The 18,770-nt window shown below is 42.7% G+C and overlaps 1 protein-coding gene and 1 pseudogene across 1 annotated transcript in view; both read left to right on the forward strand.

The window, feature by feature from the left end:
* Window positions 1-1,787, forward strand: part of Vstm2b (V-set and transmembrane domain containing 2B) — a 30,229-nt gene extending 28,442 nt beyond the window's left edge. The window contains exon 6 of the mRNA XM_034511763.3: window positions 1,113-1,787. Within this exon, the coding sequence (XP_034367654.1) occupies window positions 1,113-1,201 (89 nt within the window). The 3' untranslated portion in view covers window positions 1,202-1,787. The remainder of the gene's footprint in view (window positions 1-1,112) is intronic.
* A 1,492-nt stretch (window positions 1,788-3,279) lies between these two features.
* LOC117723631 (uncharacterized protein C2orf78 homolog) overlaps window positions 3,280-18,770 on the forward strand; it is a 32,473-nt pseudogene continuing 16,982 nt past the window's right edge.

The following is an 18,770-nucleotide window of genomic DNA, read 5'->3' on the forward strand; positions in this document are numbered from 1 at the left end:
AATGTAATTCTCATATATTAATTTCTCAAAAAGACTAATATCGGGAACTAAAAAAGGGAAAGATTGATAGTACTTTTACATATTAAGATTGACAGTACACATACAGACTTAGCCTTGTTGAGGAAGGCCCTCCTCCAACCTCATGAAGACAAGTGGGCCCAGCTGCCAAGGCAGCAGCTAAGGGAGACAACTTTGCAAACTCTCTACACCATCTGTATATCTGGTGTTGTCTAGTGGAAGAGCCTCCCACAACCGTCCTAGGGTCAGGGTTGTAGCCCAGACTGCTGGAAGTCCAGGGGAAAATTATAGGATAGCAGTCATCAGTAGTGTCCCAGCACCAAAGCAGAAGAGCAGAGAATCTGAGGAGAAGCAGTTCATTTTGTAGCTCAGGAGCCAAGGTCTCTTGGGTGGGATTTCCCTGACTACAGAGGGAGAGCTTTGCAAGAGCTGGATACTTCGAGATTAGGTGAGGAGCTGAGCAGTGGCCCAGAGAAGAAATGATGAAGACATGCATGGAGTTATTGCACAGAGGAAGACCTAGGTATTGAAGAAAGAGGTGGACATGGGACCATATTTGTAGTATCTTGGGTATTAACCCATTCCAGGCCGTGACGCCTGAGCTCCATACCTTAAGGAGTGGCTTGGCAGCATGGTTATGAAAGGAAGGCTCACATAAAGAAACATCAAACCATTCAAGATGGGACTTGTGTAGATGTTAAGCTGGGCTATTTAGGCAAGGAGGTTGGAGAGCAGACATGGCGGCTGGTACTGTGTATAGATGGCGTCTTCATGGAGGAAGTAAGGGGGGTGAGCCTTTTGTCAAGGACACTTTGAACAATTGTGCTGGGGATAAAAGAAGCAGGTTCTGTTTAGTAAAATAAGGCAGTGACTTGGACTTTTGAACTACAGTTTAGCACATCTGTCTCAGGGAAAAGGCACTTCTGTCTGACAACGATCTGTTCCATCTTTGAAACTGAAACAGCCATGGTAGCCTCTAGCTGCCTACTACGTTTTCAGAAGGCCAGGAAAGTCTCTCTCTGTTCTGGCCTGCCTCAGGGTTCCAGGTTCTCAGGATTCAGATTGACTGTATTTTTTTTTTTCTTCACTTGCAGGTACCGGCCCAGGCTACAGTGCAGACCCTCTGCTGTCTCTGCTCTTGTTAGCACTACATAAGTTCCTGCACCCACTTCTGGGCCACTGACAGCCGTAAAACCTTAGCAGGCACCCTGGGAGGACATCTTGCCACATGGACACAGGGACTGAGGGAAGCATGAAGAAGTCCATGCAAAAATAAATAAATCATATTTTTGGGGAAGTAACACAGATCTAGAAGACTTAAAATAATGCATCAAGTTTCCAAATAGGATGGGGTGCAGGCCGTGCGGTGTGCATGGGGCGCCAGCCAAGTTCTTCACGGCAATGTATTTTTCTTTCCTCCATATTCCCTCTGAATCTTCATTTTGCACGAACTGTTGAGCAGGTACCTTGAGGATAGTATGTAAAAAATGTTGGGTCAAAGCCTTTCTGACAAAGTAAAATATTTTTAGGAGATTATTGTGTTTAGGACATTTTTTTTTGAATTTACATTTTCTTTGGGGGATTTTCTTTTTTTATTAAATTATTTCTTTGGAGACATTTTGATTAAAAAGAAACATCATAATTAAAATTCACTGTCAATAATATTTATTTTTAAATAAAAATTGGAAACAAGGATATACAGTTGTTTATAAACTGTATTGTATATTGCTGAATTATAGTTGAATTAAAAAGAAAACCTTTTAAATAGACTTTGTACAGCCATGTATGACTGACCGTCAAGCTTCAGTGCCTGCTGCAGCCAGACACTGTGGCCTCCTCTTCTCAGACAGTATCTGATTGGCCCCAGGCACGGAAGGAAGCTCAGGACACATGGCTGGGTCATGGAGAGCAGATGAGAGTACCTGCCCAGCCTGTCAAAGGACAGTGGGCTTCGTAGAGGCAAGAATGAATACTGTGAGAGAACAGAGTTACTGTATGAGTCAAGAACCAGCCTTGCTCTCTGGCCTTCAGTAGATCTGCCGTGCATTTATCTGCTGTGAGTATATAGACCACTCTGTACTGCTCCTAGCTTTACTGATCCTCAGAAAGGGAGTTTGGAAAGATGCCTAGTCTCCTGTACTCTCTCACCTTGTACCTACAGATGGATTTCAGCCTCTGAAATATGAGTTGGGGATAGGTTTCATGTCTCAGAGCTACTAATAGGTCCTGGTAGCTAGCTATTCTTCATTTCATGAGAACTCCATTAAATACCCAGATTTGTGGTTTGTTTAAAATATAGCCAGACTTTTATAACTATTGTTTATTTGGGGGGATTTGTTTTAGTTTTGGATTGGTTTATTTGAATGCCATGTTTTTCTTTAATGAGATCTCATGCAATAACCCAGGAAATAACTGGAAATTCCTACGTAGCACATGGCATTCCTGAATTTATAAGCTTCCTCTGCCTCCTCAGTCTCCTAAATTCTGGGAGTATAGGTGTGAGGCACTGTGTCTGGCTTAAGCTATGTTTCACATATGTATGGTTGTCAGCATTGCTCACCAGATGCTTCCTTTCTCCTCTGACTAAGCATGTGTTGTGACTACACTTTCTATCATCTAATGGCAGGTGGGCCCACAGCACCCACTGGAAGAACAGGTTAATTAAAGACACTTGGTTGCTGATGCAAGGCTCGCTGAAGCACTCTCCTCCAGTATGACAACAGAAACATTTAGAATAGCAAGAGCCTTCTGCACCCACACCTACAGGAAACTAATGACTGACAAGAAGGAATGATTGACACACTCCTTGAAGAGAAATGAATCTTACTTACTTCAATCCAGTAATTTTTGGGGGACTGCTTGTTACTATAGCACAAACCTGCCTATTCTGACTAGTTCAATATTTAGATGACCAATTGCTTAGCTAGGAAGAAAAGGTAAATCTTATGTTTGGAAAATCCCACATGTGTGGAGACCCTGGCATGAAGCTGGTGGCCTTGGTGCTATGTGAAAAAAAAATCCTTAGGACCACTGTTTCTGTTGTTTGCATAAGGCTGTTCCATGTTTCATTTCTATTGATCAGTACCAATTGAGCTGTAAATTTAATCATTTTGCCTGGTGGAGAGTGATTCTGTACAGAAATGTCATGTTTTATAGTGATCAAAATATTGCACCGGGCTAATATAACTGTGCAATACTTTATGCAAAAGGCACTTCACAGATGCCAGGTTGAATGGAGACATTTGTTAGAGAGAGGATGATATGCCAGGTGACCAGTACAGGGGATATGGTGCTGAACATCTGCCCCCATCAACAAAGCCAGATCCTGCTGAACAGGTAAAGTAGGCCAGGGGCCTGTGAGGTTCCCACTCTTGTGTAATGGGAATGAGAAAGAAAGGTAGGTGACATCTAGAGACTCTGTTGGCTCTCTGAGGTTGGTGATGGTGCACATTTTTAAATCCCACTACTCAAGAGGCAGAGGAAGGAGAATCTCAGTGAGCTCAAGACCAGCTAAGTTTGTCTGCATAGTGAGTATCTGGCCAGCCAGCATCACATGGTGAGACCCTGTTTCAAACAAAACAAAAACCAAACCAACCAACCAACCAATTAACCAACCAACCAACCAACCAATTAACCAACCAACCAACCAACCAACCAACCAACCAATTAACCAACCAGCCAGCCAGCCAACAAACAAACTCCCAAAACAAACCCAAAAACCAAAGTAGGCACCTGGAGCACAGAAGCACAGAGGGATAAATACTTCATCTCCTTACATAAAGGATAGACTAGACTCCTGTCCAAGGCTATAGTGAGCAATTGTCAGATGCTCCAAGAACTAAATGGCAAGAATATCAAGGAGGTGAATGTTTGACCTCTTGACATGTACTCTATTCCAACAACAGGACAAATGGAGTTCACACAGAAGCTCTGAACCAAGCAGGAAGCAAGAGTATAGCCACTGGCCCAGGGCCCTGTGCATTGGTTACTAACTAACATCCCTGCTGGATCACTATGAGCACAAAGGGAGAAGTATGCACCTGCAGATTCACAATGCAGACTGTGGGCTGTGTCATTCTTGCAGCTCTCTAGGAAGACAGAAGCACAGCCTGTACTGAAATGGACATTCTGCACAAAAACCCAGAAAAGCAAGCATCTATCCAAACTGGAAAACCATAACACTCACTGCCCAAACTCCCTTTCCTTTCCATATTTGGTTTTTGACAAAGAGAGACATGAGGAGGATTCAAGAGGACTTATTTCTATATGACAACCACACATTGGGTCGTGGGGGGCTGTGATCCCAGCCTATAAGCAGCACCCAGTCTGCTTATGAGACTGGAACTCTGTAGGTCAGTGTGGCAAATATTTCACAATAAGAAAGAAAAAAGAGAAGAAAGAGAGTCACAGGATAACTCACTGAGTAAAAGAAAACAGGAGAAGGATGGGGAAGTCTCCATGCCGGAGACCTAGCTAGGAGAAACCCTGAATTCTGCAGTCCTGATAAAGATGGCATGCTGGTATCTTCCAAGGGCCAACTTCCTCATATTCCTAGGCATTAATTAGTTTTTAACAGCATATCCTTGAGGGGACAGACAGAAATTCTTGGTATTCTACAAGATGTGATATGATCAAATGCACTAGCACTCTGAATTCTAGTCTCACTCCTAAGTCAATGCTCCTTGTGGCAGCTCTGACCCAGAGAACACAGTGTCTGCCTTTTCCATCCAAGGTAGACCTTGTTTTGAGTACAATGAACAGAACCAGGACAATCCACCAAGCATAAGAGAATGAATGCCCTTTCCCTATCATTAAGACCTTTATGAGAGACCTGCCCTATTTTGCTCCTGCAAAAACAACATGAGACAAAGTATTGAAACACTGGTAGTAGTGAGCTCTTTTAAATGACAGAGTCCCATTGGCACAAAAAACCATACTTCAGGAAAAAGAAACATGACTTTGAACCTAGTCTAATCTACTAGCAACTATTGAAAAACAAATAAACAAACCAATAAAATTCAAAGGATTCAGTGCTGCCTGTGCTCAATGTTTTCAAAGGATTGGATTAAAAAAAACTCTTACCAGAAAACACACATGACATTAAGGAGACTGAGGCAGAGGATCTAAATTCTGAGGTCAACCTAAGTTACATAGTAAGGCCCCGCCTGTATGACAAATATAAAAAAAGAAAAGAAAGAATTTTGGAGTTAGGAAGGATTGCTTGTAAGTGAATAGTTTTTTTTTGTTGTTGTTGTTGTTGTTGCTGCTGTTGTTGTTGTTATTGTTGTTGTTCTTGAGAAAGATCTAGGCTGGCTTCAAACTTGAAATGATCCTTCTACCTCGGCTTTCTGACTACTGGGATTATAGGTATGAGTTAACATGTCCAGTTAGAGGAGAGTTTTGACTACATGAGATCTAAGAATGTTTATCCAAAGCCACTACAAAGAAAGTTAAGAATAGCTGGGACCTGTGGAACATGCTTGTAATCTCATCACTTCAGAGGCAAGGACAAGATGATCAGCGTCAATTCCTGACCAATCTGGTCTACTTTGCTAGCTGGGGCTACATTGTGATATACTGTCTCAAAATACCTATTTTTTTAAACTCAGAAGAGATTTGTAAGTATCTCCATCAAAAACTGGGATTAAGGAGGTATAAAGAATTTTTAGAAATTAGTAAGGAAAAACAGGAGGACAGGACATTGAGGTGGCCTAGTAAGTATCTGTATTTGCCACCAAACTCAACACTCAAAGTTCATTCCTCAGGAACGACATGGTAAAAGGAGAAAACACATTCCTGCAAGTTGTCCAACACAAACTCTCTCTCTCTCTCTCTCTCTCTCTCTCTCTCTCTCTCTCTCTCTCTCTCTCTCTCTGTGTGTGTGTGTGTGTGTGTCTTAGAAATACAAAAACCAACAATACAATAGAAAAAACATACCAACCACCATGTCTTGGAAATCATCACCAGTAAATAGATAAAGGTACTCAGTCTGAATAGTGATTTAAAAAAAGTCAAAACCACAATGTCTACGTTCATTTATTTACCTAAATTTTAAAATTGTGATAGCACCAATTATTAGAGTGCACATGGATCCACAAGATCACTCAAGGATCAGCTGTGGCACGACTTGGTACAATCATAACAGAGAGAACTTGTATGGAGACGGTTACAATTGAATATTCAGATACACTCTAATTCAAAGATTCCATGTCTGAGTGTGAAATCTTATATATGTATACCAGAATGTTGTAGAGCTTTCTTCATATATCCTGGAAACAAGTGCCTGAAAGGAGGACAGTGGACAGATATAGAATATACTGATGATGGAGTATCACATGGGCCAGAGTGAATGAGCCACAAAAACCAAGGTTCCAAACAGTGAGCCTAAGCATCTGTTAACATAAAAAAAGGAAAGTCTCAATCACTGCATACCATGCAATGCCTTTAGAGAAAAAGTCAAAACTGAGTCAAAGCCAATAGATACCTGACATGTGATAGATGGAAGGAAGGATAAGGAAGATTGCTGGATACAGATGATACATATATACACACATACATACATATATGTTAAATAATGCTAGATAATAATTGATAGTAGATAGATAGATAATTGATCAATAAGCCTGATATAGAGAAGATAGATTAAAGGATAGAAAAATAGGCACTTAGGATGGGTGGATAGGTCCATGATTAATAGATGTGTGTATGTGAGAGAGAAATGATTGATGATAGAGAAAGATACAGATAAAGAGGGGGGTGATAGGCTGGCTGTATGGTTCAGTGAATAAAGGCACTTGCTACCATGCTAGACGACCATAGTTCCATGGTACAAGAAAAAAAAAAAAAACAGCTCTCTAAAGTTGACCTTTGATCTCCAAATCTGTGCCATAAATAAACACACATAAACACACAAATAAAAAAATAAAAATGAAACATAATAAAAATATATTTCAAGAAAACATGTGACGAAGATAAGACTGTCTCAATAAGCAAGTGGTGGTGACAGCTACTTGGGCTTGAGAGACTCAGAGTGATGATGAACCCAGGGGTGGAGAGAGGTGAAAATCAAGACCTTAGTCTCTAGGCTGATACGTTGGTACTTACTGAATTATCAAAAACCATCAAGTGAATGAACAGAATCATAGGCAGAACAAAAACAACAGCAGCAGGTCATAAACACAACAGCCAGTGATGGATCTTGTCTCTACAGATGAACCTAAAACAAAGAAAGAAGAAAACACCTTCTATATTGCCCTTTGTGTGTCACACAGAGTAATTTGTCTGTATGCACAAGACAAATTCACCTCCAATTCCATCTCCCACATATACCTGTAAACTGGACATTCTTACTCTACATCTGACTCACAGAACAATTTGGCCTGCAACAGGGAGTTTTATAACGGTCTTAACCATACCATGCACTCTCACATAAAAACCCAACTTTCTGGCTCATAATTAACAAGGACATAATTAACAAGAATCTATATTCCTACTTGGTGACAGAAACTGTCTCTCTGTTTCCCTTATAACCTGCCAACCAGGCGGCTGCCCCCTTGTCTCACAAAGACACATGGCCTCAGCATCTGTGGGAATGAGAGCTTGCACTTTGACAATTTCTTTCACCTTCACAGTTCCTGCTGCGTGTGACCTCTAGTAGCTTTTTATGGCAAGAGACAGGGCAGCCTATCAGAGCGCTTCTCCATGGGAGGAGCTAAAGGTTTAAGTTATATCCTAGTCTGAACCACATTGTCGATCAAAACATGTATCCTGTTTACCGTTTAAGATGACATCAACAAAGTTAATCTGGATGACAGATGACCTAGGTTTCCGTTTTCTTTGAAAATGTTGACTTCATTTTTTGCCCTGCATAATTATTTCAGTAAATAATTATGTATACAATTTTGCTTGCTTGGCTTTGGAAAAGAACTCTGTAGTGAGCATATTTACAATGGAATCTGCTGATGTACCAAGCTGGTGGACTTCCCATAAGCCATCTAACAGATTCCTGTTCTCTAAATTCCAAAAGACTAGGCTAGGCAGTGGCTATCCAAGAAGCTGAGGCTTCCCCAGCCCTCAGCTTTTCCCACTGCCACCTCCTGCAGCTTCTCCAAAACCCAAGCTAATGAATTGGTGCTTTTAGCCATAAAAGTCCACACTCATGTTTCAGAATGCTAATTCCCATTAAATAGGATGCCAATTTTCCAAGCAAGTATCTCCTTTATCAGCAAAATCTGATTCCATTTGACTGATTGATTGTGCTTAGAACTATCAACACTTTCCAACGAGGGAGTGTGGATGGAGAGTTGGTGGCTGGGCAGTGTTGCATGGTGGGGCACTCCTGGGCTGGGTAAGTCAGGAGAGTACAAATGCATAAATAATTAATTCAAATCAATATAGCAAGGGTTTCAGGCTGAGAGGTATTCAATTATGCTGTTCAAAAAGAAGATGCCTGATCTTCAGCTGGTCTACTCCATGCTGCAAATAATAGAGCACTTTTAATTTGTGCAGCAAGGATGTTAATCTTTCACCATGTAATCCAGTCCTTGGGGAATGCCATAAATATGTAGCACTACGTGCATGAGACTCCCTGAGGAGACTCTCAATCAACCAGCCTGCCTTTCCCCATGGGTTTTTCATGCCAGTCTCTCAATACACAATTGGGAAATACATAATTGACTAATAAATGATAACAGATGGATGAATGCATGAATTGATAGGTGTTTGGGTAGATTGATAGATCAATGAATTAATGGCTGGAGAGCATAGTTGGCTGGATGTACACATGCATCAATGGATGGTGAGTAGAGGGATAGAAGGATGGCTAGATGGGTTGTGTAGTTCAGTTAATGTTTGAAGGTTGGTGAGTAGGGATGGATGGGAAACTGAAGGGTTCTTTGGAAAGTCAGTTGTGTTGGATGGTATTTTTTTGGGGGGCAAATATATGAAGGAATGTTTGGCTGAAGCAGACACAGGAGAAAGGATGTTCTGCTAAAGCAAGCATGTGAAAGGACAGGTGATGAAGGATTCTTCACTTAATGACCACATGTATTGGTCTGCCTTACATTGCATAGTTGAGCTCTAGTTGTCAGGACTCCATAGAGAGAAACATGCCAATAATCCTTTGGTGGTGTGCTACAGTTTCTTGCTGCTTCTTCAGACTAGGGCTGATTGGCTGAGTGATGTCAGCTGAGACAGAATCAAGTACTGAGACAGGACTGACACATGGTGACACATGACCTGTGGAGCGCATGAGATATTTGGAGGGAGTATAAAACCGTCTTGAGGGACAGTGTTGGAGGCTGAGCTCGACTTGCTTATATAGCTAAATGGTTCGTGGTCTTAGGTCTTTGCTGATCTTCACTTAGTCTAGAAAAACACAGAGCTGAGAACTTCTCCCGACATCCCTGATGGTCTGAATCCCTCCTTCCTGTCTGTTCCTGCTAGGTCTTACCACTTTGTGCTATCCTGACACTACTGAACTAGACTCTTGGTGTATCCATGAAGTGTTTGTGAGTGGATCAAGCTGCTGCTGCTAATCTGTGAATTGAACTCCTGACTTCCTGACAACACAGAAGGGAGTTGCTCCAAAAAACCTTTCTAAACAGGACCGCTTCCCCAATATCCTTTCTTTTTTACTACCTCTGGTGGGTGGTGGGGTAGAGGGGAGGTTAAAGCATTTAAGAGTCATCATTTAAGGTAGCCATTTAAAAAATCAAAGTTATAAGACAGAGATAGAGACAGAAAATTTCAGATTGTGAGATAACCTCAAGATTCCCCAAGCCTTGCAAATAGTTAATGATCTCTAGGTCTTACTTGAACAAATAGCACAAATAAATCTATGAAATTGTTGATTCTCCTATCAAAGAGTTCACTTCACAGTTCCTCTTAATAGCAATCTTCCATACAGGTTTTAAATAAGACCTGAATTCCAAAAGAGAACCATGTACACAGACACAAACAGACACACAGACACACAGACACAGACACACACAGACACACACAGACACACACACACACACACACACACACACACACAAATAAAGATTTGCAAATCTATATATCAAGGTGTTAATACATTTTATCCTGGACTGGAGTGTTTGTTAATGGTAGAACAGGTGTCCAGTATGCACAATTCTCTGGCTTTCTACCTCAGCACTTCAAAGAAAAATAAAAAGTTATGTTTTGCAGGTAGATGTAATCATATGCCCGGTTGAGGTTCACCTACTCTGTAAAAAGACTTGTTATTTCTATAATAAGATCAACACAATAAAATTAATTAAAAACATTTTCACACACCCCAAATATAATTTGTAAAGATACCCCTCTCCACCTCCTATCAGAAGCACGCTTCCTCCATGGAGGATACTTTCTAGAAACAGCATTTTCAATCTCACCTCTTAGATGGCTCAGTGTGACAACAAGCAGATTTTTGTAAGTGGAAAGGCTGAGACATTGTCTGTGATGGGTGATCATTTACCATACTGTATATCCAAAATCTTGCCCAAGAATGACAGGGATAGCAACCATGAGGGATGTGGGCACACTAGGCCGTGAAGAGCTGGGGTAGAGCGACATACATTCATCTATCACACAGATTATGAGTTCCTGAACAGGAAACACAGCTGACTGTGAGCCAAGCCTCCTCCCTCAACCCCACAATGAAAGAATCTGGGGATCTATGGAAAGGAATAAACACAGTTAAATAAAATTCAAGTTGAACTGCAGAAAACATAGTTAACAAGTTTAGAATGGAATTTAGGAGAACTAATTTACTGTGATGGGTTGGGTCCCTGGGGAGAAAGGATAGCAGTGCTCGCCCAGAGACTGAGCAAAAGTGTTGTTTGAAATGATGAACCATCATAAGCCACCTTCCTCTCCCTGTTTGGAGAGTTCCGTTAGACACACAGGCAGCCAGCTTTCCCTACAAGCAAAACTGCTGTCACTTGGGCAAAACCCAATGCTTTTTCACAAGTGTTTGTCACCAGAAGTGGAAGCCTTATGGATTGCTTTCTGAGGTGTCTTGAAATATGGAGACAAAGCCCAGAAAATCTTGGGCTGTCTGATCTGACGGCAGACTGTGTGGGAGTCTTAGAACCAGACCAAGAACATAAATAAACTGCTGGACAAGAGAGAGATGTGACATGCAGCATATGCCCAACTGAGTCAGCCAAGAGAGCTGTATGCGCTGAGTGGTGGTTCCAGCATCCTCGGAGAGACAGTGTCATGTGAACCACAGGGTAACTGTCATGGTGGAGACAGATGTGTGGGTAAGGAGGGCATGCCACAGATCAGAAGCAACAAGAAAAGTTCTGAAACAAATGCCAGCTTTTCTCCCTGCCAGATACAGGCTGATCTGTGCACACGCACCCACAGAAGACAACAGAACAAGGCTGCTGTGTGGAGATTCTATAAAAAAAAAAAAACCAGAGTGATCCAGGTCTCAATCTTTGTTGATTCTGTCAAAAACTAGAATGAGTCAAGTAAATGAGATATTTACCATTTTCTTTTTAAATGTTATGAGCCAGGGACAAGGAAAATGATCTATCAAGTAGAAAGTATTTTTAGCAATTGGTTTTTCTTTATTAAGCAGATGTAAGGTGACAGAATGCTACAGTAATACTTGCTACAGACTAGAAAGCAGAGAATGAAGTCCATAAAACCATGGAGCAAGTCAGGAGACTCTGTCCTGGTTTGTTTCTAAGCTGTCTAGTCAATGTGTTTTTTTCTCTTGAACAAAGGGGAAGGCTAGGTGTGGTGGCAAATGCCTCTAGTCCTTTAGTTCCAGCATTCAGGAGCCTGAGTCAGGAGGATTGCTATGAGTTCAAGAATAGCATGAGCTGCATATATACATAGCAAGATCATGTCTCAGAAAAATAAACAAAAAATCAAAACAAGAAAAAAGATTCAATGGAGAAATTCAGAGGGAAGGTCATATGTAAATTACCTTGTGATAAGGACTCACCCCTTCCGGGCATCCACAGAATTTCTGAAGTCTACATGACCCCATGACCACATGGTAGCTAGAAAATAGTCCTTGAGATGTGCTACAACTCTACTAGATGCTTCTTGTACCACGTATGACATTCCCTCAGGCATCTATGACTGTATTCTTGTTGGAATGGAAACTTCTAGAGCACTGAGCAAAGCTCCTGTACAAAAGAAAGATTACCCGACACATTTGGTGTCTGTTTTTCTCTCCAGGGTCTTCTCTAAACCACAAGCCCCATCAGCCAAAGAGAGAGCCACAGTAGAAGTAAGAATGGTACCTTGGAGCTTCCTTTTATTCTTACTTTCAGTGTGCAACTAGGTCCCCACCTCAGCATCCCACAAGAGTGAACTGGACAACTCATCTGTTATGAGATCTTTCTTTTTCTCAGATAATGCTCTCTGCTCTTTTGGAATTAACTCCCAATAAAATCTTTGTTCTAGAACAAGGATCTTTGCAGGGTTTAGTGTCTTGCCACCATTCTTCTTTCACTATGACACCAGGACACCAGGTTGGTGTTTTCTTGAGTGATTATCATGATATTGTTTTCTGCAGCTAAGTCAGAAATGGGCCCACAATGAGGAAGTCAGTGTGACCATACCTCTATTTTCCCCATCTTAGGGACAAGTATCCATAAAAGCCTGAGTTACCATGTAGGTCACTTGTTCTGGAGGGTGTCCCATGATGGTCTCCCGGCTGGGGTCAGGGTTAGAGCAGGGAGGGCTCGATACTGTCTCCTCGCTGCCTCCGGCCGGCCTGTGTCTCCACTGTCTGTAGGTCTCTGGCCCAGCCTGATGTGGGAGGTTGGGGTCCAAAGACACAGAGTACGGGCAGGAGGGGAGATTGCCTGCCCCCACTGCTGCCTCCGCTGGCTCGCTGTCGCTGTCGCTGACCAGTCTCTCCCACGTGCTGCACCTGTGTCTCCATGCTGAGCCGGTCCAGGCCAGGGCTGGGCGGATAAGAAGCCTGCTAGCTGGCAAGGAGGCAGCTTGGTGTCCCAGGCAGGTTCCGGAAGAGCAGAGCTCTCCCCAAGTGTTACAGCTCTTGTGACAGAAACTCTCGGACACCAGGATGATTCTTGAGCACGCTTTACTTCCCCTAAATAGAGCCCTTATATACAGTTTTGGGGTGGGTTAGGGTCTGGCAGCAGATAATGCCTATTGGCTTGGCCTGAGAGCTTGGAGATACCTCATCGGCATGTGGGAGAGCCTGAGGGACTGTTCCTCGTGACTGATGGTCATAAACCTCTCTGTGGGAGGGATTGTTGGAGGACTGAAGTTAAATGAAAAGAACCAGGGCTTGGGAGCAGAGGAAACTCCTGCCGTCCAATAATGGTCCAGGGTTCCAAGCTCGTTCTCAACCAAGCACCCAGCTGCTTCTCACAGCCCACTGCCCTACATTACCAGGTGCTGCTAGAGTTCACAAGAATGAACAAACCACCTTCTAAAAACTCCCTGGTACAGAAAAACTCATCTACCAGACTGTCCTTCTCTAAGGCCCTGATTGTGGCTTCTACAACCTGACTCACTCATTTCCCTTAGGGCTACCTTCATGAACTCTTGATTTTGATTCTATTAACAGATATTCTTCTCAGCTTAGAATAGTCAAAATAAGGCTCTATATAGATGCCATAGAGCCCAGCCAACAACTGACAATTATCTTGGTCTTCGTTAGGACTGCAGCAGCTTCAGGACAGCCAAGGGTTAAATTTCTTCTGTCATAAGATGGGGTGGTGGCCAGAGAGAAATTCTGGCTGCCTACTAGAATCTGAGTGTATAGGACCCTTCCAAGTTTCAGATGTGAAATTCTAGCTCTTCAGGTGATGGGTTTTAATGGGGTCCCTGTGGGGTGAATAGATACTGAGAGCTCTCTTTAGATTTTCACTGTTATAGAAGTGATTCCAGACAGAGTTATACTCCTTGATCTATATGATGATACTACTGTTGAGTCAATAAGAGGTTCACCAGAAACTAAGTCTTTCACTGCCTTTTTCTTGCACCTTCCAGGCACTACAAGGTGAGAAATCAGTTACTATTTGTAAGATGGTTAAACTTGATAGCATCTCAAGAGTGATCATTTGCTGTAACTGTTCAGATAGACTAAAACAACATCACTGGATGTTTTAAGATATGTTTTGGGGATGCAGAAGCTAGAGAGATGGCTCTGAAGTTCTGAACACTTATTGATCTTCCAAAAGGACCTGAGTTAAGTTCCCAGCACCTATATTGGCAGCACCTGTAGTTCCATCTCTAGGGGATCTGAGACCTCTGGACTCCTTAGGCACCCACAATCATAGGCACATACCCACACAGATGCACACACATGGTTAAAATCTAAAATGATTCATTAAAAAGACTCCTTTTTAAAAGTTTAAAAACAATTTTTATTACATTCATTTGCCAGGAGTTACATTCCACAAGCATGTGGAGGAGAAAGAACAACTTGTAAGTGTGGGCTTTCACTCTCTACCAAGTGAGTCCCAGGGATAGTGCATCAGGCTTGGTGGTAGGTATTTTAACCCACTGAGCCATCTTGTTTGCGATTGCTACTATTCTAAACCACCTCTCTATAAATTCTCTCTCTGTTTCCATTGGTTCTGTTTGTTCAGGGCTTTGCAGGCCAGGCCTCATAACTCATCCTAAAGAAAGCATGTCTTTGTACCTCTCTCTTTTCCTCTCTCCACCACTCTCTCTCTTTTCCCCTCCTTCTCTCTCTTCATTTCTCGCTTTCTAATCCACTTTACCATAACAAAGGCAGCAGCTCCACCTACTGGCAGTGATATGGAAATCCAGTGGTGCCCACTTGGTCTGAAAGATGCAATGTGCACCCATCCTAGCAGTCCTTCTCCAGCATCTCCATACATGAACCTCTCAGGAACATTGCAGTGAGATGTGCTTTCCATGGTCAGCCTGGGAACTTGCATCTCTGACAGACTCTCAGCAGGTCCTAATGTAGTCACATAGATGCTCAGTTTCAGAGCATTACAAGATCCACTACTAAGAACATGCTTAGCCTCTCCTTAGGATTCCTGAGTATGCTATCCACCCTTCCTCATGCCCATCAAGGGAACCTATTTGCTTAACAACAAAGATTAAAAGGAACATGTCTTTTTGAGGAAATGTGATAAGGAGTGAGTTGTCAATGACATTTTGATGAGATTTTTTTTTTAAAAAACACAGAGACATTTAACAGCCTACAAATCTAATAAACTTACAGCCAAGAAATTACTTTCAGTAAGTAATGATCAAATCACATCCCAGTCCTGAGATTCATCCCATCATCTGCCAGAGAGCATGATGGGAGCATTAGTAGTTGATTAAAAGATGCCTTTCAACATCTGGACACAGTACTTCTGGCTGTGTCACTTCAGTCAGTCACATCAGAGTGGGCCGTTTCAGCTGTCCCCTCATTAGACAGATAGCCATTATAATTTCACCCTGGATTCCCAGCCTCTTCTATTTCTCACCTCTGTTTATCCCTCATCTTGTGATGGGCTCTGATCCACAGTCATACCTATGCTATACATAGTACATACTCCCTTCAACCCTTACTCCTCACCTGCTCTGTTCTACTCTGTGCTATCCACAGCTTTCACTCTACCAGCTCCAGACTCCCCTATTCCAATGGCTCTCACAGAAGTGGCCCATCCTGCCCTTCTGAACCCTTCTCTTCTTATTAGCCAAGGGACCTGCTCAATACATTCTCAGGGTATGAGCAGCATCCGTTTGGAGCAGCAGTGCAACTTCAACAGAGTCTGAAAAAGCATGAGGCTGGCAAATGGTAAGAGAGTTTGTCCCTTCCTTCAACCATCAGAAGCAGACATGGGGCTTGGGGGGAGGCATACAGCATTGTATTTCAGAGATGGGATGTCATATCAAAGCAGAGAACAGCCCTGATATTGATTATCCTGCATACCATTGGAACTTTCTGACTAATTTCTGTACATGTTTCTTCTGGTAAAGCAAGCCGACAATACCTCCTAGATCCAGAACTGGGATCCAGGGAGACCCTGTGGTCTCCCTGAGTTTAATTATCATGTAAGCTTGACTCCCCAAACTGGCATCCTTCTCAGTGTCTATATTTCTCAGTAGCCACATTTCTCAGTAGCCTCACTGCAAGCCCCAGTAGGAGTGTAGCTTCTGAAAAGGGAGCCATGCACTCCTGAGGGGCCTCTCCTGAACTCAGCACCTTCCCAGGGCAAGGTCAACTATAAATAACAAATACAGCTCACATGGCTGAAGAGCTGAGGCATGGCTGGATTTTGGCTGAGTCAATTTTATCAAGATTGATTTTTTTCCTCCACCCCACCTTTGCTTTCCTTGAAGCTAATTGCTTCTAGTCATATCCCTTTCTATGTGGCTCAAGAATCATCTCCCTTTGGTTCAGCATCAAGGCTACCTTGAAGTGGAAACTTAAGGGTTCCTTGGAAATTCAGTTGGATGGTGTTTTGCTAAGGCAAATACATAAAGTAACATTTAATTAAAGTGGGCACCGATGTGAAAGGCCAAGGGACGCTTTGCTGAAGCAGACACAGAAGAGAGAATGTTCTGCTAAAGCAAACACATGAAAGGACACATGATGAAGGATTCGTTGCTATCAACATGCATGTATTGGCCCACCTTACATTGCATGGTTGAGTTGCAGGATGCCTTAGAGAGAAACACATGAAAAACTTCTGGTGGTGTGCTGCAGTTTCTTGCCACTTCCATGGACTCAGGTTGATTGGATACACATGCTGAGGCAAGACCTATGCTGAGACAAAGGAGGTAGAGGACATGTGATGTTTGGAGAATATAAATAGGACTTCATGGAGTGAGTGAGAGAGAAGGGGTGCTGGGAAGGGAGAGGGAAAACACTTGGCTTGCTAGTACAGATAGTTGTACAACCCTTGTGGGTGGTAAGTCTTTGTTTCCCTGAGAGAGGCACAGCCAAGAATGTCTCCTGGTGTTCCTACTGGTCCCTCCTGCTGACTCAAGACCTCTGCTAGGTCATGTAACCACTGTTGTTAACCCAACGCTACTGAACTGGACGGCTAGTGTATCCATGAAGTGTTTGTGAGTGGATCAAGATGCCACTGCCTGCTAACCTATGAACTGAACTTTGGATTTCCAGACAACACAGATGGGAGTTGTTCCAAAGAAACTTTCTTCAGGTCCACTTTCCCTGTATCCTTTCTTTCCCACTATCTCTGGTGGGTGGTGAGCTAAAAGGGAGGTTAAAGCATTTAAGAACCATCACTGAAAAAAAAAAGACTTGGGAAAATTAAAGTTATACCACCTCTTCCCTGAAGTTCTACCTGAAGCCTTTGGTTTGGCACAATGGTATATGCTGAAATGTTTCCTACAGGTTCATGTTCTGAATGTTTGTTCCCTAGATGATGGTGGCATTTGGGGAGTCCTGGGAGTACACACTAGGTGAAGCCTGGCTGGCTATTAGATTTACCTAATGGGTAATTCCATCCTTACTCTAAGTCCTGCTCTGCAGTGAAACCAGAGCCATAGGCTCTTGCTGTTTTCAAGCCTTATCTTGTGTCTTATTACTTTTCTATTGCTGTGAGGACAGCATGACCAAAGCAATTTATAAAGAAACTGTTTAAAAGAAAGTTAAGTTTATGGTTTCCATTAGACTCTATGATAAGCAAAGGAATACTCTGACAGTTTGAATCTCGACCTACCATTATGAGGCAGAAAGCAAACACTGGGCATGGCAGGAGTCTTATGAAGCCCCAAAGCCCATGCCTGGTGGCATACCTCCTCCAACAAGGTCACATCTCCTAAACCTTCTCAAACAGTTCCATCAACTGAGAAATGAAAATTCAAATATAAGAGCCTATGGGGGCAGGTCTCATTCAAACTGTCGTACTTGGTTGTGAACCAAATTGAACCCCAGTGGCTATGAGACTGCGGCACTCTTACTCACAGCCCTTGTCAATAGACTATCAGCAGAGTCAGAGCCTAAGTGCTAGGAGGGAATATTCCCAAAGAGAAGCTGAGCAGCTGCTAATAGAGAACTTTTCGAGTAGTGAGTGGTTCTTGCTAAAGTTACTGTGTGTCATGCTTGGTCTTCAATGCCAACCTGATAGGCTTTGGAATCACCTAGGAGATTGAGGCATGCCTCTAGGCCTGTCTGGGAGAGCACTTCCACAGCATAAACTGAAGTAGGGCTTCATTCTAGGTGTGGATGGCACTATCTTAAGGATTAAGATCTCAGACAGCAGGAGAAAGGAAGCTGAGTACAGCATCTCTCTCTACCTTCTATCATGTGCAGTGCTCCATTCTGTTATGCTTTGCCTGCCAGAATGAATGGGAACCTCTAAAATCATGAGCCCAAACATATCTTTCCTCACTTACATTGTCTGTAGAGAGTATTTTGGTCACAAGTGACAAAATAGCAAGTGGTAGCACGTATACAATATTGGGCCAGGCAGGCATGCATGTAACATGTTCACAGAAGAATAGACACTGGGTAACCTTGTATTTCTAGCTACTATGAGTATCACTACCCACTGTGTTAAGCCTCTGCCAATACCATTGGTAGAGGTTAGGTATGAGGCAAGTCACTTTACAGGGTTTTAAAGTTAGAAGTGTGTTGGGATTGTTGCATCCATTAAGAGCATTTGCTATTTTCCTAGAGGACCTGAGTTCAGTTCTTAGCACCCACATGGTGCAGACCCATCAGTAACTCCAGTTTCAGGGGATTTGACACACTCTTCTGACCTCTGTGGGTACCCCAGGCACATATGTTGGTGCACAGACAATATGTTCAG

Source organism: Arvicanthis niloticus, chromosome 1, assembly GCF_011762505.2.
Source record: "Arvicanthis niloticus isolate mArvNil1 chromosome 1, mArvNil1.pat.X, whole genome shotgun sequence".
NCBI classification, from domain to species: Eukaryota; Metazoa; Chordata; class Mammalia; order Rodentia; family Muridae; genus Arvicanthis; species Arvicanthis niloticus.